We start from the raw sequence: 25,686 nt of genomic DNA, 5'->3' as shown, positions 1-25,686 counted from the left end.
CAGTCTCACAATAACAAGCATATTTCCTGCTCCTCTGCTCTTTGGACTGAATCCAAACTATGCTCCTTTGTCTTCCAGAATTCTGCTCTTTATATTTGTAGCCCTGAAACTATTCTTAAAAAGATGTTGCCCTTCGTGCCAGTTTCCTTCCTCTAATGTTGCCAGTATTGTTTTTGAGTTTCCATCTGTTTATTTCAGATACCGATCCGCCAAAGATCAAGTGTCCTCCGTCCAGACTCAAGGTCGCCGAGCCTGGAAAGCTCACTGCCATGGTCACCTGGGACCCACCAGCTGCCACCGATACTGCTGACAAATCACTTGAGTATGGCGCTCCTTTCCTCTGCTATCCTTCTCCAGTTCACTTTTAAATGAAATTAAACATTTGGCCTTTACTTGTCTCTCCGCAGAGTGATATTAGTGGGCCAGCAGCCAGGCACTGACTTTAAAGAGGGCGCAAACATTATCCGATATAAAGTGTATGATCAAGCCAGGAACAGAGCTGCCTGCAAGTTTATTGTACGTGTCGAGGGTAAGCTGCCAATTCTTGAGTTCTGAGGTATGAAATGAGGTTAAATGCAACACATTAACCTGAAGTTTAGATTAGGATACACAGGATGTTCTTACTTTGCGCTGTGTTCTCTGTCCAGTGAGAAGATGTCCAGAACTACCTCCACCTCTGCATGGTTACCTCACCTGCTCCTCTGATGGGAACAACTATGGTGCAACATGTGAATACCACTGCGATGGAGGACATGAACTCAAGGGGGTGTCCAGTCGAGTCTGTCAGTTCAGCCGCAACTGGGGCGGAAACCCTGCTGAGTGTGTTCGTGAGTAATACGTCTGAACGTACCTCAGAGCGCTGTTTAACAGTGGTAAAAGTACAAGAATCAATACAAGAGAGGAGGAGACTGCTGCTGCTCAGTGAAGGGAATTGTCTTTTCTAGGTTAAACAAATCAGAATTTGTCCTGTCCACAATTAACCATTCGGCATCAAGTCTACTCAGTAGTTTTTAATGAATATTTTCTTTCCTGAAAACAGCCATGGAGGAGGTTCTACCCTGGCAGAATGTGTACAATGGTTTGGGACACCCTGAAATGGCTGGCAAGTTCCTGCAGTGGAAAATGGCCTTATGGGAAAATGAGCCGACTTCTCACTTGATTTGTTGCCTCAGTAAACATTTTCCTAATGAGTTTAGGAGTTTTAGCATTAGTTTCAAGGTTACTTCAATCGAGCACGAGGTTGTTTTTATAAATTATGGTTCTGTTCATTAAGAAAAACAGACATCAAAGAAGGAAATAATCATCTCTCATATGTCAATAATCAAAATAGAAGTCCACCAAATATCATGGTCGTTACATCCACTTCTTTCATACAGTCAGTTGTTGAAATTAAAAATCCCGTGTTCACAAGTTTACTGAAGTAGGGGTTGAGAAGTATTATGTGTAAAATGTCCTTAAATTATCAACAGTTAAAGTAGTGTGGCTGATAATGATGCGTATTATCAGATATTTACTGATGGAGCTGGTTGAGGTGGAACTGCTACTGTACATGCTGAGGTAGTTAAGTCATGTGATTGCCAACCCAGAGATCAAACCCCCCCAAAGGATCGCAAGATAAATCTGAGGAGCTGTGAGATGACTAATAGGACAAGAATGAAAAACCCTCTTGTCTTTTGTGTTTTTCTTTTCCTGTGAAGAATTGGATAATTTTACCTATTTGGGACTCAATAAATCATTTAAATGAAACTATGTGGGAAGTATAGAGGGATAATCTCTATTTTGTGGCATCTAAAACCTGTGATAAGGAGCCCCAGTTACACAATTCATTATAAGTGGTCACAAAAAGCTGGATACCACTGGAATAACTCTTTAACAGTTCATTGTAATGTATGAACTTGCATTTTTTTAAGCAATGCTTTCATTGACAAAGTAACTAGTAGCTACAGTAAACGTAGAAGGTAGCATAAAATGAAACATAATACCTCAAAACTGTACTTAAACACAGCACTTGGCCACCGCTGACATACTGCACACATACATGTGCAATATCTACAGTGCTTAAATTTATTTGACCACCTGTTACGAAAACAAGAAAACACAAATATTTTATAAATTTGCCAAAAACTTGTTTCAAACTAAAAATTGTATTGTTACTTACTAGGCAAATAACAAACTGGAACAATTAACACTCAATCAAAAAATAATAATATGCTTTACTATTTTTTTCTGCTTTTCCGTAAAACAGTAAATTTGAAAATTCATAACAACAATAATTATATTTTAGCTTTAAAGACATCATTTGGATTAAAGATCTTGCACATACTGGTGGATTAACCACTATAGAAACATAAATACTTTGGTAATCAGCAATTACTGTTAATTTGGAGCAGCGAGCACTGTACATGTAGGGGATATAAATGCAGGATGTAACTGTGTTTGCAGCAATGGAGATTAAATCAGATGTAAAGACAGTCTCGGCTCTCCTGGATCAGTTCTATGAAAAGAGGAGGCTGCTGATCATGTCTGCACCAAACATATCTGACCCAGACTACCAGATGCAGAACGTCATGATACAAGTAAGACACACTTGACATGATCTCCTCAAAAGGTTTCTACAGAAGTATAAAAACACAACAGCCCCAAAACTGTTTGTCTTGCTTCTACCAGAAATCAGACTGTGGATTAGACCTGCGGCACGTAACCGTCATCGAGCTTCTGGGCTCCCCGCCTCGTGAGACGGGCCGCATTAAAGAACGTCTGCTTCAGCCTGAAGTCATCGAAGGTTTGAGGTAAGAGTCAGATACTTCATCACGTAGTTATTCAGCAGTTTTATGGTTCATTCTTGGAAAGAAAATACTCACTGCCTTAAAAAATTCCATCCTAAAGTGGCTTTATATAATTCCCGTTCTCATTAACAGTAGAGTTGTTTCTCGTCACTCTTTAAATGTCAGGAGTCTGCTAATAAAAACTGTCTCCATTAGTTTGACTTTAAAAGGAAAACAAAATCCTTTCCATAGATAAACACTGATAAAAATAGCAACACAATAATTGCAAAGAGGCAGCAATGGGATTCCAACAGGATCAATAACATCTGCCATGAAAATCTGTGAGATTCCTTTCAGATCCAGCATTGTGCACCAAATCAGACACAAACATACAGAGAGAAATGCATCTAAGAAGAGGCATAGATAAAGTCCTTTTTTCCAGTAACTGTGCAATTTGAGGAAGGGGCACTGCTCAGATTTTCCAGACTGGAAAATCTTCCCCTTCAGATTCTGCACCGACACACAAATCCCAGCTAAACGAGTGCTGCATACTGAGGCACATTGTGTGAGAGCAGCACAAAGCACTCTGGGAAATCAGAAAGTAGAAGCAGAAGAGGGACGAGGGCTTATTGTCTAAACTAGGATATCCACATACAAAAGAACTTAGTAAAGTTATCTGTGGAAAACCAGAAATAATCTGAGTGAAGTTGCACTCAATGCAATCAATATTCTAATATTAATGGATAAAGTTTGTATTTTGAAGGGGATCACTAACCTGTAGTAATAAACAGAATTATTACCTGACTCTGCAGCTTTCCTTAGATTTACAAGTCTTTTACTCTTCTAGGTCCTTGTTTTGGTTTGAGAGCAGCTTTGTTTTGTCCAACTGCCTGTCCAACACCAAACAACAGTTAGTTAGTGAACTTAGTGAAGCATTCCCGGCTGTTAAAAGCTAATAATAGAGTAAATATTGGACTTACGTTTGTCAGGTGTACCAAATATGAGTTCAAATAAATGCTTATGCCAAAACTTTGACATAAAACTTTATAAGTTGATGTAATCTTTACAGTGTGCCATCAAGTGACCAGAAAATATTCATGCGTGCTACTTTCAACTTACAGTATCTGATTTTTTTGTTGTTGTTGCCACACAATGCTTAAACAGTGACAGGTCATCACATTGTAAGTTAACATGGCAAACTTTCTAGCAAACGGGTGTTAGTTTTTAGCAACCTTAGTTTTCATTTGTTCTTGTGTTTCTGTCCAATTGTTGAATACAAGTCCAATATTTACCTTTAGCTCCATTTTTGCTCTTTACCATCTCCTAAAGGAAACCTAAGCTGCTAAATGTTCCTCTGTGCACCAGACAGTTCTTTACTTTGTCTCTCTATTGTTTGGTAGCGGGTACAGTGGTATCCTTCTGAGCTACCACTGGAGTCAGATTATCCCTTCTTATAAAAATATACATTACAGCCCTTTTAATAATATCCAAGTATGATAGGAGACTGTTGCTTTAAGAATAACTGCTTGCATTGTGTTTTTCCACAGACAAGCATTCAGAATCTCCAGATACTACTTCAGCATGGTGCTCCTGGATGAGCTCGGACTGGACCGAGAGCGATTCATTACCCCGGTAGCTTCGGATGAGCTGTTCTCCTACATAGACAGCTTCCTGCTGGATGAAGAGGAACGAGAGAGGCTGGAGCTCCGCAGAGATTTCTGTGACTAATTCAATAAACCTCTCTGGTTGCCACAGCAATGAACTCATCAGTACTACTAACACAAGATAAGGAAGGACAAACAACCAGAAACCAGGTCCAGACTAACGTTTGAGCGGAAAAGACGAAGAGACAGCAGTTCCTCCTGTTCAAATGTGATCACTATACAACACTGAAGTGCCGACACTGTTTGCTCTCTATCAGATCATCAGCTGAGGGGCCTGGAGGACAGAAACTGGTTGCTACAGAAAATAGAGCCTATTATATTGTGGAATAACACAGAGCACCAAATATATGCGCACAGATTGAAACCTGAATACAGAACACTTGGTTGGATGCAAGATGTGGATTTGTACTTTTTCAACTCCTGTTTGGAAATCTGAAATTTAATGAGAGCTAAAACTACCCAGCTAATAATCACTATCAAGCACTCGAGAGGCTATAAATTTACCAGCTTGGTGAAGATATTAGGAGCAATGCACAGTTGAGACAATCAAGCATGTCTGAGTTTAGTTAGTTTTTATTTGGTGAACAGAATATTCAAGGAAACCTTGATGTAAACATGACTCTGATCACACTCCAGAGAAGGGTTAAAGGTTAAAATCTTGAAATTTAAAACAAATTCACTTTACTTCATATAAAGGCTTGTAATATAAATACAATTATATATTGTAGTATTAAGATAAAATATATTATGGATTAAATTAAGCATAATTTGTTGGATGCAACACAAGTTCTGTATGATACCAGTTTAGAATGTGCTGTTTTCCAATATGCAAGTGTACACAACTATAAACAAAAGGGTGACAAATTAAGACACTGTTTCTGTGCTACGTTCTGTGAATACATTTAAATTGCAATAATATAAACATTTTAAAAATATAAAGTGGCTGTGTGTGTTTTGACACTGGCACATTTCAACAACAGTGTGCAGTTGGGAGGGGTTCAAAGCCGAGAAGATATGTAGTGTTCAGTACGTCAATGAGCTGTGTGACTAAAGCTTTTGGTCTGGTAAAATTTATAAGCAAAACTCATCCAAAATCTCATGTTTGTCTTAGAGGCCAGAGCTTCTCACTGCTCCAGTATCTGGAATACTTCTGAGGGTTCCGGCTTGTGCTGTCCTCATTTGCCCTTGGCCTTCCCCATGGTGGAACGCAGTGGAAGAGTGCCCTCTGCCCAAGAGTCGGGGTACTGCATCATCTTCTGCCACAGACTGACCTCCTCTCCAACTGAGTCCAACTCCATTTCCTCTTTTCCTATTTTTACAGTGCCTGCAGGGGCGAAGATTGCACAGTGAACACACAATCAGGGCTGCAATTACTGACGACAGCAAATTCCTTTTACTCATTTACTTTTCCGACCAGAGAAAAAGATACAGAAGCCTCATGGGTTCTTCAGAACTAATGTAAAATTGGCAACAATGCTTTTACAAAAAAAAAATAAACTAGAAAAAGAAAGGTATGGTATTACTCTCTCTTTTCATGAAGATTTATTAAATTTACCTTCATTATGATGTTACAACCAAGTGCTCAAACCAAGATCTAACCAATGAGTTGCAGTTCAGGACAGATTTCATTTACAAGTCTGTCTTAAAACGACAGTGAAGTGCCTATATGAACAGTGAAACAGATTTTGGCTACTGTAGTCATTCTTCTTGTTTAAACACAAGAAAAATGTTCAAAAGAAAAGGCAGCTGACCCTACAGCTAGAGCCATTTACAAAAAAGATAGATTATTCTATATACGATATGATCAACCTACTAGGGCGACAAGGTTCACACAACCTCACACTGAATAACGTTTATCTAAGTAACACAAAGCGACTACAAAGAGATATGGGAGGAATATCTGATTTGTTTTGGCTCTTCTCATGTGTAAAGTATGAGGGGCAGGTGAAAAGAAAAAAAAGATTTACTGAATTTTGTCTTTTACCTCTTCCAGAGCTGAGGCGGACCCCTCCCAAGAATTCATTGCTCAGCATGGCCTCCCTGTCCCACACTGTCAGCTCCAGACACATCCCCTTCAGCTGCTCCAGAGCCAAGTCCTTATACACAAACGTCTGGTCATAGTGAGGGTTCAGGTTCTTCCTCACAACCGAAGTCTTCCTCTTTGTGGTCTTTGCCTTAGCTGGGAACAAGTAGCTGCAGAAACACAAACACCATGTCAGCTTACAAAGAGAAATGCTTGATGTTTGAAAATTGATTTTTAGAGTCAACAGTTCATCACACACCCTTTCACAAAGCTATCCGATGTGCCTCCTGGTTTCATTGCCATCAAATTCTTTGCCTCTTTAATTACAACATGCAGCTCCCCCCCTCCTTCAGGTGCTGCTTTTTTGCCTGAAGACAAGAAGATGGACACATTCAGAAATTTGAAGCAAAGTGTATAATATTACCAGAGGTAAATGCAGTTTCCTTATTGCAGTTTTACCTTTGATTTTCTCAGTTGTTGGCTTTTTAGGTGGGACATACTTCAATGAGATCACCAACTCTCCTTTGTACTGAGCAAAAGCTGAAACCGGCACAACAGAGGCTGCCTGTTAAAGGAAAGTTAGTAACATTAAGAACACACAAGAAACCTGAACCCAGTAAACATGTCTCCATATTAAAATACTGGATTGTTGAGCCCGATATACACGTTAGTGTTAAAAAAAACAAAAAAAAACAACATTAACGACTTGTATAATAACCAGGCCTCACAGCCAACCAACAGTATTACCTTGTTTTAATTTTTTTGGACATTTAAGCCACTCTGATCTTAAAATACATTGTTTTGTTGTTTCTTGCTGCTGTGAAAATATTCTTACATGGTGTTAACTGGCATAGGGTTCAACACAGGATTAAAAATGTTCATTGCAGTATTTATTTTAATAGTTACTTTACAACTTAAAAGTTAACCTCTAACAGTGCTATGGTGAAACATTGCATGTGTAGGTCCCTATTTACTTCATATCACTGCACTGATCTACAGGGGTCATTATTGAACTACAGAGGAGCAATGTACAAGTAAAGGCAAGGAACAGAGCTGCTGGCAGGTAAACATCAGAGCGAGCAGGGTAGAAACTTTTTTTAAAAATTGTGCTATAAATTTAAGAAAATATTAAAACTTTTCAGATATTTTATGAGGCGTGAATGGCATCTACATAACAACCTTGTCAACATGTTGCTATAAAGGACAGCTATGAAAATAAAAATGCATTACAATTCTGCAAATGATGCAAGACAGAATGCTGGTAGGGAACAGTTAATTATAAAGGTTAATATATTCTTTTTAGTAGTCAACACACTCTCCATGCAGCTGCTTATTTTCACAGTGACAGCTGAACATTAGAGCTGTTAACCTTTAAACTTCATACATTTAAACATGATATTGAAAAAGTGCATTTAGCTCTGATATTGTTGCGCAATGAAGGATAGCTGGAAATCACTTTGGTTTTTGGTCAAATCAAAGTGAAAATAATGTTATTTTTTGAATAATCTCAGTGACAAGTACTAATAGACTATTTATTTTCTAAACTGTGTTCTATTAGCTGCAGTACCAGCAGTGTAAAGCAGTCTTGGCAGCAAAAAGGGACCAAGCATAAAGACATATTTATGCCTTTTCTGCATCACCAACTGAATGCATGTAGGTTTTCATGGCTAACTGATGCATACAATGTACAACAGTGTAAGTGCAGAGTTACAGAGCTTGTCAAGAAATGAATTGGTGAAAGGGAGACGCTTTTCACAGCCAATTTAAGTCAAAAAGTCTAAACACAACCTTCACCACAGCAGCTTAGGTGTTCACTGGTTACCATGGGGATCTAGTGAGATTAAGAGAGCCATCAAACGAGACTGAAACTTTGGCCATAGGCTCAACATACTCCAATAACTAATTAATTTTGCTTTGTAGGACACTCCTCAGGTCGATGCATGAGCAAGACCCCCCCCCCCCCACACACACACACACACCCCCACACACACACACCCCCACACACACACACACCCCCACTATGTTAGATATAAACATTGCAAGGAAACTCTACATGACCCCTTTAAAAGAGCACATCTCAGTTGAGTAAAGAAAAATAAGTTCAGTTTCTCTCATCTACCTTTGGCATGAGAGCCACACAGTCTTCCTGCGGGGAGTCGAGGTCTCTGCAGTCCAGAGGGATCTCCACTTCTCCCAGGAAGGTGTTGCGGCTGAGGCGACCATGATGCCAGACTGATATCAACATGGAGCGAGTGAACAGCTGAGAACGGCTGATGGAGTACTGGCAGTGGAAGAGAGAAAATATGATGATCAAAGGCCTGTCTCACTGCTGATACAGTGATGGACGGGTCTTATGTAATTTTAATGGCCTTGTGCTGAGGGAGTTTTAAATAAATCATGGAACATAGTTTAAAATAGAGCATGAGATAAGACTTTATTAGCAGTGGCATCCAAAACCTTCTAAATAATTACCTTCTTTCTAACGTTTAAATAACAAATATAAACTTGCAGAACGATCATCTTTGTACAAGTGGATGCACCCAGCTAATTTCCCTTTCAGCAGTTTTGTTTGTCACTGTATTTAAGCTGACTCTACACTGGAACCAGGACCAAAATCAATATTTGACAACCACTATTCTAATCTACAAAGTCAATATCAATTTTAAGGTCTCTGTAGGTGTGGTCATTGCTTGCTGCAGTCATGGCACAAGGTCACTAATCAGGGAGTGTCATTTAGTTAACACGATAAGATCAACAGTTGAGGTCCAGTTAGAAAGGAGCCACTTCCAAAAAAATTACCTTTAATGTTTCATTGTAGATGGGGTTGATAGTGTTTCTCTTGATGTTGGTCTTCCTTTTGCTCTGGCGAGATTTGTCAGGGAGTAGATAACATTTGACATAACTGAAACACAGAAACAGTACAGTATGTCAAACAGTATCTCTTCTGGCCCTGACTGGTGACTTTCTGCTGCATTTCCTGACTAGATGCAGAGAAAAAATATCTGTTGACATTCAATTTCCTGTGAAGCTCGACTAATCACCTCTGGGATGCGATTATCAAGACTCTGTAAACACAGCACCCTCTTATCTGCACTGATCAAAGCTGTGTTAACATCACTGAGGGGGGTGTGTGCAGTACAAATATGTATCCTTTTCAGCGCTACAGTCAGCACCGCACCAATGTGAAGGCCAAAGAGAAAACTTTACTTCAAATGTTATGCTTTGCTTCACATAATCGCTATACTTGGGAAAAAGTGAACGTTTTGAATATTTACGGGTTGGAGAGCTGCCGTGAGGCATCGCCAAAAGCCAGCTTATGGCATTCCTTGATGAAGACCTGGAGACTTTGAGTATGTTCCTCGTAGCTCATAGAGAAGATGATATCTCCGCTCACTTCGACGCTGTCATAGTCTCCCGCCTCACTGTAAATACTCATCAGGCTTCCCAGAGTGCTCTGCACAAACAGACGTGAATAAATAATCATTAACAATTCCTGCAGCTGTTCAAAGCTTCATTCAAGTAAAATATCGACATGTAGGTAATTGGACAGACATTTCCTCAAGGCTTGTTGCTGAAGATCACAGCTTTAAAAGACAGAAAAAAAACAAGCGAAAAAAACACATGTAAAGAATGCCACAAGGTAAACAGAAAGCAGACCAGGGATAAACAATGTAATTAAAAATGATCAGAATGCTCTGTCAATATCCAAATCCAGAGTGACAGCATGAAAGTCATGCTAGCCAAAGCCTTGCATTCCCCTCAGGCTTGGGTAACTATAGAAACACTTTGGTAGACATTACACATCGATGTCACACTTCCGAACTTGCCAAAGGATATCCTGAGGTTATAGATGCTTGTTCAGATCAGTTAACATCAGTTCTGTTATGAGACATAATGAGCTTCTCCTCAAAAAGCACATTAGAGAACTAATGCGAGCTGTGAGAAATGTCAGCACTTCACCTTTGAGCTACGCAGGCTGGAGGAACTCGAGGCCATTGTCCTTCTATGAAAGCTCACCAAACTGTCAATATCTTCCTCCTCCTCCTCCTCCTCCTCATCTTCCTGTGGAACCACAACAAATATTTAGCAGGCTCATAATACACAGACACAGAGGCATTTTTACACCAATTAGATTTCTGCAGTTTAAAAATTTGTGGTATTTAAGAAAAATTAAACAACAATTCATAAGATAATGGACCACTTCAGTATCTCTTTCATTTAATAGATACCGTGATTGGAACCTGATGGTGAAAATTTTTTCATAAACACTGAGTTTCAAGAAGGCCAGTGAGAATGCATCTTTACACATAGCCAGAAAAATGTTCAAATGTCTGAAACATCAACATTAAATGGAAAGGTTTATAGTGGGCTCCATCCATGAGGGTTAGGGTTATGTTCTGCGTAGTCCATCAGATGTGGACGTCAGAGGGTCAGAAAGCTTTCCCACCTTGCGTAGAGGAGGACTGTATGCGGTGGTTTCTGAAAAATTCGAATATGGCATTTACACCCACTTTACACAGTGACTGGCCATCTGGGTGGAGGTGAGAAAGGAGACAGTCATTGTGTTTTTGTAGCCCTCTTTTTCATTTGTTGCTAAAGCAGTTCTGTCACCTGTCATGTAAACAGGAATGCAAGATTAGAAACGTTCTTCTGAGGAGATGGTCTCAAAACTGTAACTGTTGTCTCCCTTTTTAGATAAGATCAAGTCTCTCCCCTCTTTATGACAGTCAGATTTTTACTTGATTTCCAATGTGGACTAACAGCATTTTGTACAAACTAGTACTGATTAATCCAGCCCTGACTGTCACTTTTTTCTCTGCCAGAAAGCCTTCTGCTTTTGCTTTTAACATCACTGCTGCTCAATAGCATTAGGATCAATAAGAGCAGTCTTGGATGTGCTTAAAAGATCCTGAAATGGTCATACTGGGGATTCTTAAAAGTGAAACATTTTAAGGATCCTGGCAGCTGGATCCCTGGCAGTTTTTCCTACACAGAAGTGCATAGTGGTGTTCTCAGAAGAGGAACAACTCAGGTCCATTAGACAGGCAAAATCCAATCCCATGCAATAAAGTTGATAGGGTCAGTGACAGGAAAGACAATCAGTAGTTTATTTTTCCTGAGCACTACTTGCCTGTAGATCTAAGCCTGGTACAGAACGGCTCCTGTTGCCCATTGAGACCTCTGACGTGTTGCGCTCATCACGCAGATCCAGTGTTGAGACATACTCTGTAATAATCACACAGACCAGCAATTAAACATATTGCACACACATCTTTCTGTCAACAGTAATGCACATATTAGTATAAAAGATACTCACCGGCAGGCTTTGGGGCTCGTCTGACACTTTTCTTGAAGAGTCTGTCAACCTCCTGCTCTGGGTTCGGATTGACTGGTTTCACTTCTGGGACCTATAGTGACAGAAAAACAGAGAGGCTGTCAGAGAAGAGAAAGATCATACAATGTAATAGGAATAGGAAGGCATCTTACAGTCATAGCGTCTAGGTTGGCACTTTCATTTTTGATAGTATCTGCTCTGACTGCGACGGTCAGACTGGAAACATGGGATCCTGCTGGGCTGGTCTCAACCAGGTGCTGTTCTGTCCTGCTTGACAAAATAAATGAACATTAAATACAGCTAAAACATGAACTTTGTTGTTTTCACATGCAAAAAAACTTACATTTAATTTATCTACTGTCTAGACATCTATCCTTAGTCTACTCTATCTCCATCTTAGTGTATTTTATCTTTGATCATAAAAGTACAGCTCATGAAAAGGACGGCACTTTAATTATTTAGAAGGTCATATCAGGGTTCAGGCCTTCCTCATCATTCATTCTGAAAACTGTGTTATAACCAAGCCCAAAACTGACAGAAAGCACAAATTTAATTGGAGTTCATAACTCTGCTTCTGAGGATTCTGCACGCAGTTACGTATAATGAGTCCAAAAGCAATCATTTACTAGGTTTCTCACTTTTAACTGCAATTGCAAAGTATGAGGTCAGCATGTTGAAAACATGCCTTCATGTTGTTGAAAGTTTCTTATCAACAGAACTTAGCAATGGATTATGTCATTTTTATGTAAAATTACATTATGCTGCATTGTTTAGCCGCAGCATATTTTTTGAATTGCAAATTACAGACAAGTGACAAACTAAAGGAAAAACCTGAACTCTTGGCTTAAACAATGAGGTGGTCTGGTGGCTCTGTTATGCTGTGGGGGGTATTTTGCAGGAAAGGTTTGCATCCACTTTTCCCTTGAGAAGGAAGGATCACTGCTAATCAATACAAAGTTGTTCTGGGTCTCACTATGCTGAAACATTTCTGTCCTGGTTTCTTTTATGATGGCAGTGCCTTGATCCATAGGGCATAACGGGCCACTGAATGGTTTGACAAATATGAAAATGATGTGAATCAAATGTTCTTAACTTCATAGTCTATGACACCTCAACCCAAATGAGACACCTATGGGAGAATTTGTCTCTGCACCACCATCATCACAGCACCAAAGGAGGAAATATCTAGTGAGAATGGTTCCAGCATAATTCCAGAGGCTTGGAGAATCAATGCCAAGGCACAGCGAAGTTGTTCTGGTGGCACACAATGCCTTAATATCTTTTTAAAAAACACTTCATTTCGATATTTCCCTGATTTGTCATGGATCTGAGGTCTCCATTATAACATGTTTGTCGTATTATCGTAGAAACCATGAAGTCTAGCATTTCAGGCCAACTAAATAAAATGTAAAGTAAAACAACTGTCATCATCGTACTTTATTATATCGCTATCACTCCACTATTATTATCCGATAGTTTGTAGAATTATGTGTAGTTTTTAATTTATCACCATTCGCAAGCCAAAAATGGTCTGAGTTAGCTTTATTCATTACAGCCTCAGATAAAATTTCAAGACAGTTCACTTGACTAGTCCTCACTAACTATGAAGTTAGTGTTATCTGTTAGTGACAACAGGTGAATTTACCTTGGTTGCTCAGGGGTCACACGGCCAGACTCAGTCTCAGTCTTGCTGCTTGTTATACTGGCATTTTCTACAGACTCTGTGTCGCTGCGAATTGGCCTTGACCAGACCTCATCCCTTGATTCAACTGATTCTCTTGAAGTGATGGATCCCGATGTCTCACTTGAATAATCATCAATAAAAACATGACAAAAGGATGATATTCTTTTCATCCGTGTTCTGAAAATAATGTCCAATAATTTTTCAAAGAGAAACAAAACTTAAGTGAATAACAATGACACACCTTAGGGAAAATGTCAGATTTTTCTGCTTGGGCTGCTGGGACACAGCACTGGCAAGATGTGGGTTTATTTCAGTACTTCTCAAGAGTGTTTGTCCCACTGTCTCATGTTTCTTCACTATAACACAGAGCAAAAAAAAATCTATATCACATTTCCATACAAATTCAATTAAATGTTATAATGTGGCAGTTTTTAACATTTCTCTCCTGCTGTTGAACTAGAACAACATTTTAGTGGCTGTGGAAAGGCACAGAGCTGTTTATATTCCTAGTGGAACAGCTGATATCCACTTCCTGTTCTGGTACTCACATGCCAGCCTCTTTTTCAGGGAGACCCTCACCAGGTCATGTCCAGGCGCTGTAGAAAAACGGTTGTACCTTTGATCATAGAACCAGTCACCTGTCCTTTTCTTTAGCTCCCTGGAATCCACAACAAACACTGTATTACAGGTCAAGACCAAGTAGAGTTTATATCCAATAATCATTTGTTACTGGTTACCCAATATGCTGTTTCAGTAACTTAGTCTTTGCAACATATTAATTATAATATTATCACTAGAAATCATTCCATTGCTTAAATAACAGTTGTGGCTTCTCACATTTGTATCCCGTAGCGTCATAACAAAATGTTACGGTCGGTAATTGTAAAAGAACAAAGAGAAGAGGTTGAAAGATATATTGCAATCTGTACTGATGATAAAATGCATGCTTCATTGCATACTTATATCTACTAAAATAGCCTGTGAGACAAACACTGACTTTTTTCCGTTTAAGTATTAACTAATGGTTGTTCAAAGGAAAATGTATCAAATTGTAACATTTCAAGATTAGAAATATAGGCTCCAAATAGTATGTAATGATTTCAGTGTAAATATTTTCTTCTCAGCATGTGCTTTCAAATACCTTAAATGGAAAATTATTTTTTTCGCTGGCTGATATGCTCCTTCATTGCCATGAATATAGCCACTGTAGATTATTTTTAGTCACTCCTTAATACATCATCCTGGTGCCACAAATATTAATTCATGCACCAAATGAGTGCAAATCTACTTTTGGAAATTGTCCCCAACAAATACACTGTTTCCACCCATCTATATAAGGAAACTTTCCAGTCTTTGTGAGAAATGAAAACACATGCTTGTCACTTGTTTTTAAATAGTTGCATGTTCAGAGGGTTTTTATCTACATGCAAAACTGGACATATAAACAAAACCTCTCTTACGATTCTTTGGCACACACGCTGCACACCCAGGAATTATTAGGCAGGATTTTTCGGCAGTTGCGGCAGACATAGTGATTGCATATCCTGCACTGGCTATTGAAAACAGCCAGTCGAGTCAGAGGCACCAGGCATCGGCCACAAACATGCTGACTGTATCTACCACTGCCACGTTTGGCCCCTTTCCTCTTCACTTCCATCAACTCTGTCTTCAACTTCCTAAAACAACATGAATGACAAACATCACACACTGAGTTTTACATAAACAGTTGTATGCAAAAGTTTGAGCACCCCTAGGAGAAGCACTTATTTTGTTGATTTCTGAAGAGAAGTGCATAAAACAGACATTTCTATATATGCAGTGGCACTTTCTTCAAAATAGAATAAATTCTGCCAGTGGCCTGAATTATTACCCAGCAGTAGCGCACGTTGCAAAACAAAAAACCACAAGACCATCTAGATAAGCTGTACTATATCACTGTTAAATGGCTTCTAGTGTAAATTTGTCTTCAGCACCCAGCAACTAGGGCAGAGAACTGTTTGATTTTTTTCATACTAGTGCCAATACCGTACTTGGATATCTGTACTGATACTAAAATTATAATTTCTTTCGCTACTTCAGTGTGAGGAAGATACACATGTTCTCATTTAGTAAAATACGTCAAACTTCTCGCAGCATCAGTGTTTTAAGTTGCCAAAACAGCTGTTCATAAACGGACTCCAACTTGAGGAAAGAATTACATGGAACAACATTTAGACAAAGAAACATTTGATCAAGAAGAATCTTAACAGGTGTGTCATGTCAATGTTCGTTACTTGACAGATTAAAATTCTCAGCTCCACAGATTTTGTTTGGAGGATTGATAAGCAGCCCTACCATTATCAATAGTGCTAAACAATGCATCAAATATCTACACTAAGAGATAAGTATTTAATAAATACAGCCAACATATGATGACCACATTAACTGATACAAGATTTTTGAACGAAACTGAAATATATACATTTGGAAATCTATTTTCCTTTATATTAACTATATTAACACAACATACACAAACACCTTTGATAAGGATTGGTATATTTATTGTTTAATTTTAGCGTGATATCTTAGAGTTCACACTTTTAGTTCAATGACAAACATGTGAGGGCACTTATGTGGATCAATTACACAAAGCCACTTATATTTTTAAATAACCGCCCAGGAGTCGAACTAGGGACTCCGTCGCTAAGGACATTTTACCCCGTGTGGTACATGACTGACAGCTTGACTAACCCGTTTACGCTAAATCTCTCACAACATTTCATGGCAATTTTTGGCCAGCAACCACCATGATACTGACATATTGACATTATTCAATACATAGGTCCTGCTGGTGTATTAGTCAGATAGTAGCAATAATGGATAACATACACCTACTAGGTTTTAATTGGTAATCAATTGAACTTTCTAAATCTGCAACATTTTACACATTTTGGTACTTCTATAACTGGTAAGTGGGGCAAAATAGCAGTAGCTGTTCTCTTCTTACCGCACACGCTGCTCCTCAGCCAGCCTCAGCTCCTCGTCCCGTCGCAGCACCTCCAGGATTAATTCCCGCTCAGAGTCGGACAGGAACCCCAAGTTAATCATGTCGGCAGCCTCCGGCATTGTACCTTTAACCAAGTACCCTTAGTTCAGGTTAAATGGTTCAACATAATTGGTGTTGCATTGAGAAGACTTTTACCTGAAGATGAAGCAGAACATTAAGAGATCACTAAAAGGGTGATAAACTCAAATAAACACAGACAAAACCTATTTAAAATGGACAGATTTAACATCAGAAAAGCCTGCACAGGTGAGGAGGATGCTTGGCTTTACTACTGGACAGCCTGCTGTTCTATGATCCCCTGTAAGGCAAGCTAAGCAGAGCTCTGCAGTAAAAACAGGAACTTAGCAACCTGATGCCCTGAGGTGATGGTACAGGCAGAGAAACAATTGTGTGATCCTAATCAAATGACTGGTAGATGATTGAATGACCTTTCTTTCTTCCTGTTGGCCTCCATGCAGAGAAGCCTTTACTGCCAATATAGTAGAGTCCTCATGGATAACTCAGCTGGAAGTCCTTCATTAATATGAAAGCAAGCAAACAAAGTTCTTATTGCTTCATTAGACTGCCTAAACCTCATTGCAGACAATCTATAGCAACTTTATAATGCATAGCTTTGTAAAAAGCGCTCATGGGAATTAATAAATTCGTTTTCCCATTTCACGAGAAGACAGGCTTTAGTTTGCAACTCTGGAACATGCATTTGGGCAACACTGAGCTGTCCAAAAATGACAAATGACTAATGTGAACCAGGATGCAGGAGGATTTAAAAATCCCACAGAAAGGCTCTGCCCGGGTGAAAGGTTGTTTTGAGTGGTACAGGCAAAAACAACATGAACTTGGCTACCATGTAAGCTTCCCACCCTCTAAGGAGACAGAGAGCTGGGTGGAGCTCAGCAGCTTAACCATTTGTTTAAGTCAAACAACATCAGGCTTGTCATCTGTCACGATCTCTTCAGAACCTTAATGCTCCATTTAAACTGCTTCCAAGGAAATTAAAGCACAGGCTGTTAGCCAAGCTGTGGGAAAGCTACAATTCAAAAGGTGTATGCAAAACCTGACACCTTTTTCCTCATTGTTCAAATGCCTGGGGCCAACTAACACTAGCAGGAGATTAAGAATACCTGCAGGGCAAGTTCCAGTTAACCTTCAAGGAAATGGCGCATGTGTCTGTACCAGATGATAGAGATAATACTGCACCATAGGCAGACATTTCAGGAGGGACACAGGAAGACATGTCGCCTTTAACATTTAGAGAATCTGCACTTGTCCCCTTTAATTAAAGCACAGAGGAAGCAAAGGACTTTTGCTTGAAGGCTTGACTTAACTTTAAACTATGGTGCTTAAATATTGTGTTATCCTTTGCATAAATAATGACACTTCCACCATAAATTGATGGAGAAACGGCACAAATAGGTGCACGGAATGGACAGTTTAATGCTCAAATCTAGGTGGAGGTTGAAACGTTTTAGTTAATGTGTCCCAATGATAGAGATAACACTGCACCATAGGCAGACATTTTGGGGGGTGACAGGAAGACATGTCAACATTTAGAGAATCTGCACTTTTCCCCTTTAAGAAAAGCTCAGAGGAAGCAAAGGACTTTTGCTTGAAGGCTTGACTTCACTTTGAGCCACTGTGCTCAAATTTGTATTGTCCTTTGCATAAATAATGACATTTCCACCATAAATTGATGCTCAAACGGCACAAAGAGGTGCATTAAATGTTCCCTCAGATGCAGGAAATTAACCATTTCATGCTTAATCTAGCTGGAGGCCCAAACCTTTGTTAGTAAATGTGTCCCCCCCAACATTTAAGATAAATATAAACCCATGGTAACTTCACTAACTGGATTTTAATTGTTTACTTTTAAAGAGGAAATGCCTCAAGCTGAATAAAAGTGAAGCAGCACTGCGTTGTGTAGGCTTGCGGTCAATGTAAATGATACAGATTACCAATGCTTGGGTAGTTTTTACAACTTTTACAGCTCATTAGCTGTTAAAAGTTGAGATTTGAGGACTTGAAAACGTTAAGCTGCTAACGGCTTAACGGTCGAACGTTACCGACTGGAAATTTAAATTAACGTTACCTGAAAAATTCGCTCCAGGTTGATTTAACTCCGCTGTTAAAAGCTAATTTTGAACGTCGACACGTTTATTTCACGCTTTAAATAAGTTCGAGCGGAATTTATTTGCTAATTGAAGAAAACTACACACACCTGTTGCTGAAAGTCGACGACGCTCCGACGGTTTGAGTCGCTCCGGACGACAAGCAGCGAGATTTTCAGACAGAAAACGGCTAAAAGGGTAACAGTTAAGCTAACCGAGCATCTTATTTCTGCTGTCGTGTAGCTAAAAACAACTTCACTCACTCTGCCTCTCGGTTATTACTGTGCCTCCTCCTCCTCCTCCTCTTCTTCTCGCCTCCCAAACTACAGCAGGAGTCCCGGAAGATAAGGAAAGTTTGCAGCAGTCGGACAGACAAGCAGGAGCGCCTCTCCAACATTTTCCATGATAGGTGCGTTTCCTTTGCTCTATTTACCACAGCAGGCTACATGTGGAAAATCTGATACACTTACATTGCCCAATAACTATCCCATGCGCCCTTTAACCCCCCAAAACTGTACATTTTTTGTCTTTGAAACTTAGAACAATGGGAAATACAGTTTGTGCTTGTTTGCCTCACTTCTGTGGACACAAAGTTGACCTTATTAAGCATTAAATGTGAGAAATGTAGATGTATATATTGCATGTATGTTTATATAAAGGTATGCTGTGAGCTGTTTATTGTTTCAGTGTCAACAGATGGTGTCTCTGCATAGATATTTATAATACTGTGCCATTATTTGTCTTTAGGGCGTATGCAAAGTCATGGAAAACCAACACACTGTAAAACAAATGATCACTGAGTCTATAAAAACTACCTGTGAAGCAAAGAGTTTGAAGTCTCACTGAGGCAGCTGTCATTTCCATTTACAACAAATCACAGGTATTTAAGAGATGTGAGATAGTTAATCAGCCATTTATTTATTTTTTTAGGGAGAACCACGAATAATTTCTACATTATTTTACATTTTATTCAAGTATGGAGGTCGAAATATGCCTAAAGTTTCAATAAACGACTAATAAAATACAAACATTTAGAAAAATATGTTGCGGGCCTGAAAAGAGATGTCTTGAAAATATTTCTACGTTTACATACATAGTATATACATCAGGCTATTTCTGTATTTCTACCTTTATTTATTTCTGTATCTGTAAGTAAATAACTTCAGTCCAAAGCAGGTTTGGTCAGCTGGCTGAATATGATAATAAAATAAAATAAAGTCTGCATAACACAAAACTGCTGCACTAAACGTTTAACAAGAACACAAAATTAGGTGATAAGTGAGGGTTAGAACCTCCTACAAGAAAGAAATGTAGAAATGCTGTAATAAATAAGACAGGACATGATATACTTTATATCTCTCAATGGGGAAATTCACATTAGAGCAGCTGGATACAGATAAGACAAAAAATACAACAGGGCTAAAAAAAAAAAATACATATATATATATATATATATATATATATATATATAAAAAAAAAATTAAAAACGGTCTCACAGCGACAATATATCAGGCATGATGACTCTACATATAGATATGTACATTATGGCATGATGAATTTACAAATATACAGGTATGGCACGGAGGATAATGTGCCCCCAGTTCTGAAATTACAGTCAGATAACATTATTGGTGGAAAAGACCAGTGGTTAACATGATCTTATTACACACATGAAGCTGCAAGAGAACAGTGTTATATCTTGTTGATTGATCTGGAAAAGTTGTAAAGAGGGAACACAGTTTTAATTTTTTTCTTTGGGTTGTACAGGAGTAAACTTTGATTGTTTGCAAAGATCTGTAGATAAAAACAGAATTAAGGAAATAATGTGACATGGGAAGAAATAGGAGCTGCCACTCATGCGGCGCATTAAAATACAGTAAGAATAAAAACTAAATGTTGAAATACACAAATAACCTAAATGAGAGATGATGTCTAGAAATGTAGAAATAAATTCAAGACATTCATTTTATTCAGTCCTTTTATTTACTCCTGGATTTCTTTATCTATACTTTACTCATGTTTTGTCCTCCATATTTAAGTAAGAGTGTCTGTGGTGGTTTAAATGTAATAATTTTGATGACTGACTGGCTGATGATAATTACCAGGCTGACACTGCTAATCCCTCTGCTGTCTGTGGTACCTACTACTTAAACGTGCATGTTGCCAAATGCTGCAGTTAGGTTGGAATGGAGAAAAAAAATCATCATTCACTGAGTTTGAAGGTCCAACTCTGTGTCTGTAGAATACGGCTCTTTAGAGTTTTCACCTCTGTTGCCTCCACAGCAGATACTACATGGATGTAAAAGGAAAAATAACATGCTGGACCTCGAAAAGCTGCCAGAATCGCTTCATTAGTCCTTGGCATCGATTTCTACTGGTAGGATGAGCACCATTCATCCAGAAGATATTCCCTTATTTGGGTACAAATCTCTCATAACTACTCAACTGAGTTCAGACCTGATGAGTGTGAAGGTCATGTCATGTGATTCAGATCATGTTCACACTAATGAAACCATTCAGTTACTCCTCTTTATGGAAGCATCTGCATTCTGCTTCTCCAGTCATTTATTCAGGCTTTGCTTCTCTGTCTATGGCTCAGAAGTAAAAAAATAAATCATTTCTAAAATAAGTTTGAAAGTTCCAAAGATAAACTGACAATGTAGAGCAGTCTGTCTATGATGTCTTATTCAGATTTCTTGGAGAAGTAAACCTTTGCAATAATGCAAATATCTTGACCAGTTACAAGGGGTCTAATCATCAAACACTTGAGGGCAACTCAGTGAGTATAACGAAACAATGAGGTGCCATTGAGCAAGGCACGTAATGCTAAGATTGGGCTGTGGTTGTTGTATGTCTTGCCAGCTGCCAGATGTGATTAGGACTTCATGAGTAGTTTTGCCATCAATCAACTTGCCTTGTATAAACAAAGTTTAGGAAAACAGCACAGAGGCTTATTTCACAACCTGTCAAATAATCATACCAGCTGTTGCAGTGTTTGGTTGGACCCAAACCTATTCTCTGGAATAGAGCATCTTTAACTGCTCAGCGCCACAGTGTCTGCTCACGATCTGTGTTTATGTTCTTAAATCAGGACGGTCTGCACTCCAAGTCCAGCACAACATGGTGAACATGAGGTGCGTATGACTTAACATGCTCTATGTGCAGGATGTTTGTTGTCCACAGAGCACCGGTGATGTTTCTTAAAAGAGAAGCGATGTGGTTTGATGTGTCATCAGCCCAGGCTTGCCACACCTCTCTGTCAGCTTTCTTCCCAGAAACCCTGTGGGTGGCATCATCAGCTGTAGCGTTGTGTAACGGTGATGTAACGTTCTGGTGGATGTGTAAAATGCCACCAGTTGTTCTCTTCAGCAGCCGGCAAGCGACAGGCCAGCCGTCCTCAGAGCTCGGTATGAGACCCAGGTTTACCCGGTCAGCAACATCACAGAGCTGCAGCTGGGAAAAAGCGCATTAAAAAAATCTTTTAAATGCAATAAACTAAATTCCAGTAAAGCTGATTTGATTTTTACTGTTACAGAGTACAAAATATCTAGGAATGCCACATTTCCCAGTGATTTAAACACAGATTTTGTTTTGCTTTCTTGAAAGGCAGATGAAAAAACTAATGATTGGCAATGGGGAAACTTGTACTGTGAGAAAATGATGTATGGCACAGTGCTGAAGGCTCTGTAATGCTTTGTACTCAGTGGACATTTAAAAAAAAAAAGACCAATACACATGTTTCACTTCCACCATGATGCCAGAAATGTGCTTGCAATTATACTGGAATTCACAAATAAAAAAAAAAAAAAAAACGAGAAATAAACAGACTTGAATAGTCGAATGAACTCTCCCTTGAAATCAGACAACGCTGCAAACAAGTTTAGGTAAATATGAACTGTTCTTTTGAATCTGCAAAAATACCTTTACACTTTGAGATTAAGCCAGTCTCTGTCACAGTCATTGTAATAATACCAGCCAAACTGTGATCTGTTACTTTATTGATTTAGTTTAAGATTCAGAACACTTCAAAAGGTTTAAATGCAACCTTTGGATGATGATAAAACTGGGAGCTATGATGAAATGAAAATAAAGGATAGGCTGGCTTTGATCTGAAAAAATCACATTAAATATTCCTTTTGTTGGAACGTTTATTTATGTAAAACATGTAGATCTCTTCAACCTTCAACAAGTATATGCTGAATGTAAATAAGTAAATATTTTAGCAGTAAGCGAGACGTGTGAGTTTTCTCATCTTTAAACTCATCATACACCATTATAACAATATAAGAAACTCTTCACATCACAAAAAAACTGTGATTCCAATTATACTCTAGAGTTTCATAAGCCTTTTTTCATCAATCAGTAGAGATGGGAGCATGTAACCATACAACAATGTATAGAATGAATACAGTCTGTGGACAGGAGTCATCTGGAGCACCTATACTACCACTAGAGGGGGTAAGTCAACACGGCAGTGAAGCAGGAAGGTGCTGGGAGATGGATCAAATAACTTATGTGTAATCAACCCATGTAGCATAAGTAAAGATCTGATGTAAAATCTTACTACCTGACGATTGTCTCCTTGGTGAATCGTGCAGCGGTCTGACACTCCGTTTGCCTCGAGGCTTTTCTGTAAAGCTTCGACAGCATCAGGGTTCCACTCACAGGCGTGAACATGACTGGCCTTCGCATGAACCAGATAGGGGAGAGTGAAGTATCCAATACCTGACATAAGATACAGCCATGACAGTAACACAACATTATATTTCATTATTCAGATTATGTTTAAGTATCATGTAGCTGGAATGATGTTAGTCTGTAAAATCAACAGGATGGGTTTTCTGGCACAACACAACATAAAACCGCTGTGTTGTGTTGTATATTGTACATGTGTTTATTATCGTTACCAACAGTGAGATATTTGGGTACATGGAATTATGTAGTTTCTTCTATTTAAGAAAATCTCATAATGTATGACGCAGTTTTGCTACCTGCGTATAAATCCACCACAGTCTCTCCACTGCAGTCAAATGCAGCCACTCGAAGCTTCTCTGTTATGTTTCCAGCTGAGAACATGCATTTGGTGACATCAAACTCATAACTGAGAAAAAGGTGACAAAGACATAAGTTTCAAACATGTTAAATCATGTCAGAGGTATTCAGTAAGCAAATTAGCAGCAAATGAGAGACTAATTGGTTGTTACTGACACTTACCTAATGCCATTGTCCACATGTTTGACCCAGTTGTGCTCTCCTAACAGCATTGTCACCTCAGGAGACCTAAATCCATCCCTGGATATGCGACTCATCTTTGCCAGACGTTTTGCCTCCAGTCCTCTGGCTACTGCAGTCCAAAGCCGATTATCTAAGGTAGTAAAAAGCAATCAATATCGTAATAAATTATTTTGTACAGTTAGTACTAAAGAGAATGGGAGTGTGCTTGGTTATCTGTCTCTATGTGTGTCCCTGTGATTGGCTGGCGACCTGTCCGGGGTGTCTCCTGCTTTCACCCTGAGACAGCTGGGATAGACTCCAGCCCCCCCCACAACCCTACAGACGATTAAGCAGTGTGCAGATGGATGGATGGACAGTACTTAAGAGAGGTGTTGTCAAATGGAGAAAAATACCCATTTTCTTCCATACTGGCAGGGCAAAACAGTTGTCTCCCAGTAGGACAAGATCTCCATGCCACTGGAAGCTGTGAGGGAGGTCCCCCTTCAGCTCCTCCGTCCATCTTTCACCATAAGACTCCAACAGCTCCTGCAGGATTTTCTCCAGTTTATTACCCCTTGTCTTTCCTTTCTCCTTTTTTGCCTGGAGAGGTGACTGGTGACAACAGAACAGGGAATGGGAGACACAAAAAGACTTTAAAGTTACAATTTAGTCCAAGCTGGTGCTAAAGTTCTTTACTAAGCTTTAAATACCTGACTCCAAACTATATCACAAGCACTGTCTGAAGCCACCGTGGTTCTGAGAGACTGAAGATCCAGTTCTGATAGACAGGATGGTAAAATGGGAAGCAGGACTGTCCCTTCTGAGTCCTTCACTAAACACAAGCTCAGGTCTAGAGCTCCTTTGGACTGTAGACATCTCCTGCAAGATAAAATGCTGAATCATTCTGAGTATTTGATACCATCAAATCTGTTCACACAATAAAAATAGTCTAATTTCATTTGCACTTGAGATTCAAAGAAGAAAATCTTTCCTTTAAAGTTTGTGGACTGACATATTGTAGACTACATTTGTTTAACATATGAAAACTAGTTTCGTTAAATTCATATGTAAAAACATAATGTCTAAAGTTCATATGTGAAACCTGCATGTGGTTTAGAGAGTGGTATGTATATATATATACAGATTTTTTTTTAAATAGAGGGAGCATGATATAAAAAAATATCCAGAACTAAGTATCTTGGCGGATTTACAGTATTCAGATGCATTTTTTTTTTGGGGGGGGGGGGGGGGGGTCAAGTCATCAAAATGTATTGCTTTACTCTTTTTCATGTTGTTCTTATATCATGCCTTTGTCAAGTCATAATATTGTATGAGGTCAGGTCAGGTCAGTACAGAAACTCGTAATGTTCAAATAAACCGAAGTTGATTTTTTTTTTTTTTTTTTTTTAAAGAGAGCTCTGGTTGATAATACAGGCATTATTATGGATTTCTAATCAGCTATAGTAGTGTTGTAATTCTTTACCAGGAGAACTGAAGTCTTTAACACAAAACGAACACAACACAATACATGTGATGTCAAAATAATCCCGACAGCCAAAAAAAAAAAAAATTTTTAACTTTCTGCTCCTACTTTCCATCAAAGCTTTTGGTTCCTATGCTAACTGCTAGCTAATTTAGCATGCAGAGATATTCTGTCACTTGATTGACGATTACCTGAACTGCTGCGCATGGCAGCGGGATACACGAAGGCAGGGCACACCGTCCATTTATAAGCAAACAAATATAATTTATGTTCGGCGGAGTAAGAGTGCTAATTTAGTAAACAACGAAAGCTAATGGTGGTTATCTAGTAGCTGCTCACCACAACATACAGCGCGTGTTTCCAGTCG

At 39.0% G+C, this 25,686-nt stretch overlaps 3 protein-coding genes and 1 long non-coding RNA gene across 12 annotated transcripts in view; 2 read left to right on the top strand and 2 right to left on the bottom strand.

Annotated features, from left to right (window-relative positions):
* Window positions 1–5,368, top strand: part of srpx2 (sushi-repeat containing protein X-linked 2) — a 10,733-nt gene extending 5,365 nt beyond the window's left edge. For all 3 annotated transcript variants that reach the window (XM_055016359.1, XM_055016358.1, XM_023278308.3), the window contains 6 exons: window positions 199–322; window positions 408–529; window positions 648–827; window positions 2,443–2,576; window positions 2,668–2,789; window positions 4,313–5,368. In XM_055016359.1, coding sequence (XP_054872334.1) covers window positions 199–322; window positions 408–529; window positions 648–827; window positions 2,443–2,576; window positions 2,668–2,789; window positions 4,313–4,493 — 863 coding nt within the window. In that variant the 3' untranslated portion in view covers window positions 4,494–5,368. The remainder of the gene's footprint in view (window positions 1–198; window positions 323–407; window positions 530–647; window positions 828–2,442; window positions 2,577–2,667; window positions 2,790–4,312) is intronic.
* sytl4 (synaptotagmin-like 4) lies at window positions 4,985–19,034 on the bottom strand. 7 transcript variants are annotated; one of them, XM_055016352.1, is made up of 17 exons: window positions 18,886–19,034; window positions 16,458–16,652; window positions 14,932–15,147; window positions 14,020–14,129; window positions 13,713–13,827; window positions 13,433–13,591; window positions 11,940–12,054; window positions 11,770–11,860; window positions 11,580–11,678; window positions 10,413–10,510; window positions 9,728–9,906; window positions 9,252–9,354; window positions 8,572–8,733; window positions 6,912–7,017; window positions 6,712–6,820; window positions 6,414–6,622; window positions 4,985–5,753 (listed from the first exon to the last, which is right to left on the bottom strand). In XM_055016352.1, the coding sequence occupies exons 2-17, from the start codon at window positions 16,574–16,576 to the stop codon at window positions 5,605–5,607; spliced, it is 2,139 nt and encodes a 712-aa protein (XP_054872327.1). In that variant the 5' UTR covers window positions 16,577–16,652; window positions 18,886–19,034; the 3' UTR covers window positions 4,985–5,604. The 7 variants fall into 7 exon arrangements, with proteins under 7 accessions (XP_054872327.1, XP_054872329.1, XP_054872325.1 ...); XM_055016354.1 differs by having other exon boundaries at window positions 16,458–16,581; window positions 18,886–19,014; XM_055016350.1 differs by lacking the exon at window positions 18,886–19,034 and adding an exon at window positions 18,733–18,879.
* LOC111582113 (uncharacterized) lies at window positions 18,445–24,403 on the top strand. Its single transcript, XR_002747306.3, has 5 exons — window positions 18,445–18,820; window positions 18,952–19,031; window positions 21,714–21,756; window positions 23,884–23,992; window positions 24,272–24,403. It is a non-coding gene; the product is annotated as an uncharacterized LOC111582113 (long non-coding RNA).
* On the bottom strand, window positions 20,095–25,686 carry trmt12 (tRNA methyltransferase 12 homolog). The gene is made up of 7 exons (XM_023290613.3): window positions 25,511–25,686; window positions 24,547–24,715; window positions 24,250–24,448; window positions 23,837–23,987; window positions 23,614–23,723; window positions 23,190–23,347; window positions 20,095–22,075 (listed from the first exon to the last, which is right to left on the bottom strand). Exons 1-7 carry the CDS (start codon window positions 25,561–25,563, stop codon window positions 21,710–21,712), a joined length of 1,206 nt encoding a protein of 401 aa, XP_023146381.1. The 5' UTR covers window positions 25,564–25,686; the 3' UTR covers window positions 20,095–21,709.

This window comes from Amphiprion ocellaris, chromosome 13, assembly GCF_022539595.1.
Source record: "Amphiprion ocellaris isolate individual 3 ecotype Okinawa chromosome 13, ASM2253959v1, whole genome shotgun sequence".
Classification (NCBI taxonomy): domain Eukaryota; kingdom Metazoa; phylum Chordata; class Actinopteri; family Pomacentridae; genus Amphiprion; species Amphiprion ocellaris.
The sequence above is the reverse complement of the archived record's forward strand: the minus strand, read 5'-3'. Positions and strand labels throughout refer to the sequence as shown.

What these genes read in the sequence shown, in the direction of transcription:
- sytl4 (XM_055016352.1), bottom strand. Translation starts at nt 16,576, where the DNA reads ATGCCGGAGGCTGCCGACATGATTAACTTGGGGTTCCTGTCCGACTCT. An exon ending in TCACGGCAGCTCTCCAACCC is followed by an intron (nt 9,355 to 9,727) that starts GTAAATATTCAA and finishes TCTGTGTTTCAG; the next exon opens with TTATGTCAAATGTTATCTAC. An exon ending in CCGCCTCAGCTCTGGAAGAG is followed by an intron (nt 5,754 to 6,413) that starts GTAAAAGACAAA and finishes TCGCCCCTGCAG; the next exon opens with GCACTGTAAAAATAGGAAAA.
- trmt12 (XM_023290613.3), bottom strand. Translation starts at nt 25,563, where the DNA reads ATGGACGGTGTGCCCTGCCTTCGTGTATCCCGCTGCCATGCGCAGCAG. An exon ending in TGCCATGCGCAGCAGTTCAG is followed by an intron (nt 24,716 to 25,510) that starts GTAATCGTCAAT and finishes TTTATCTTGCAG; the next exon opens with GAGATGTCTACAGTCCAAAG. An exon ending in GCCAGTATGGAAGAAAATGG is followed by an intron (nt 23,988 to 24,249) that starts GTATTTTTCTCC and finishes TTACTACCTTAG; the next exon opens with ATAATCGGCTTTGGACTGCA.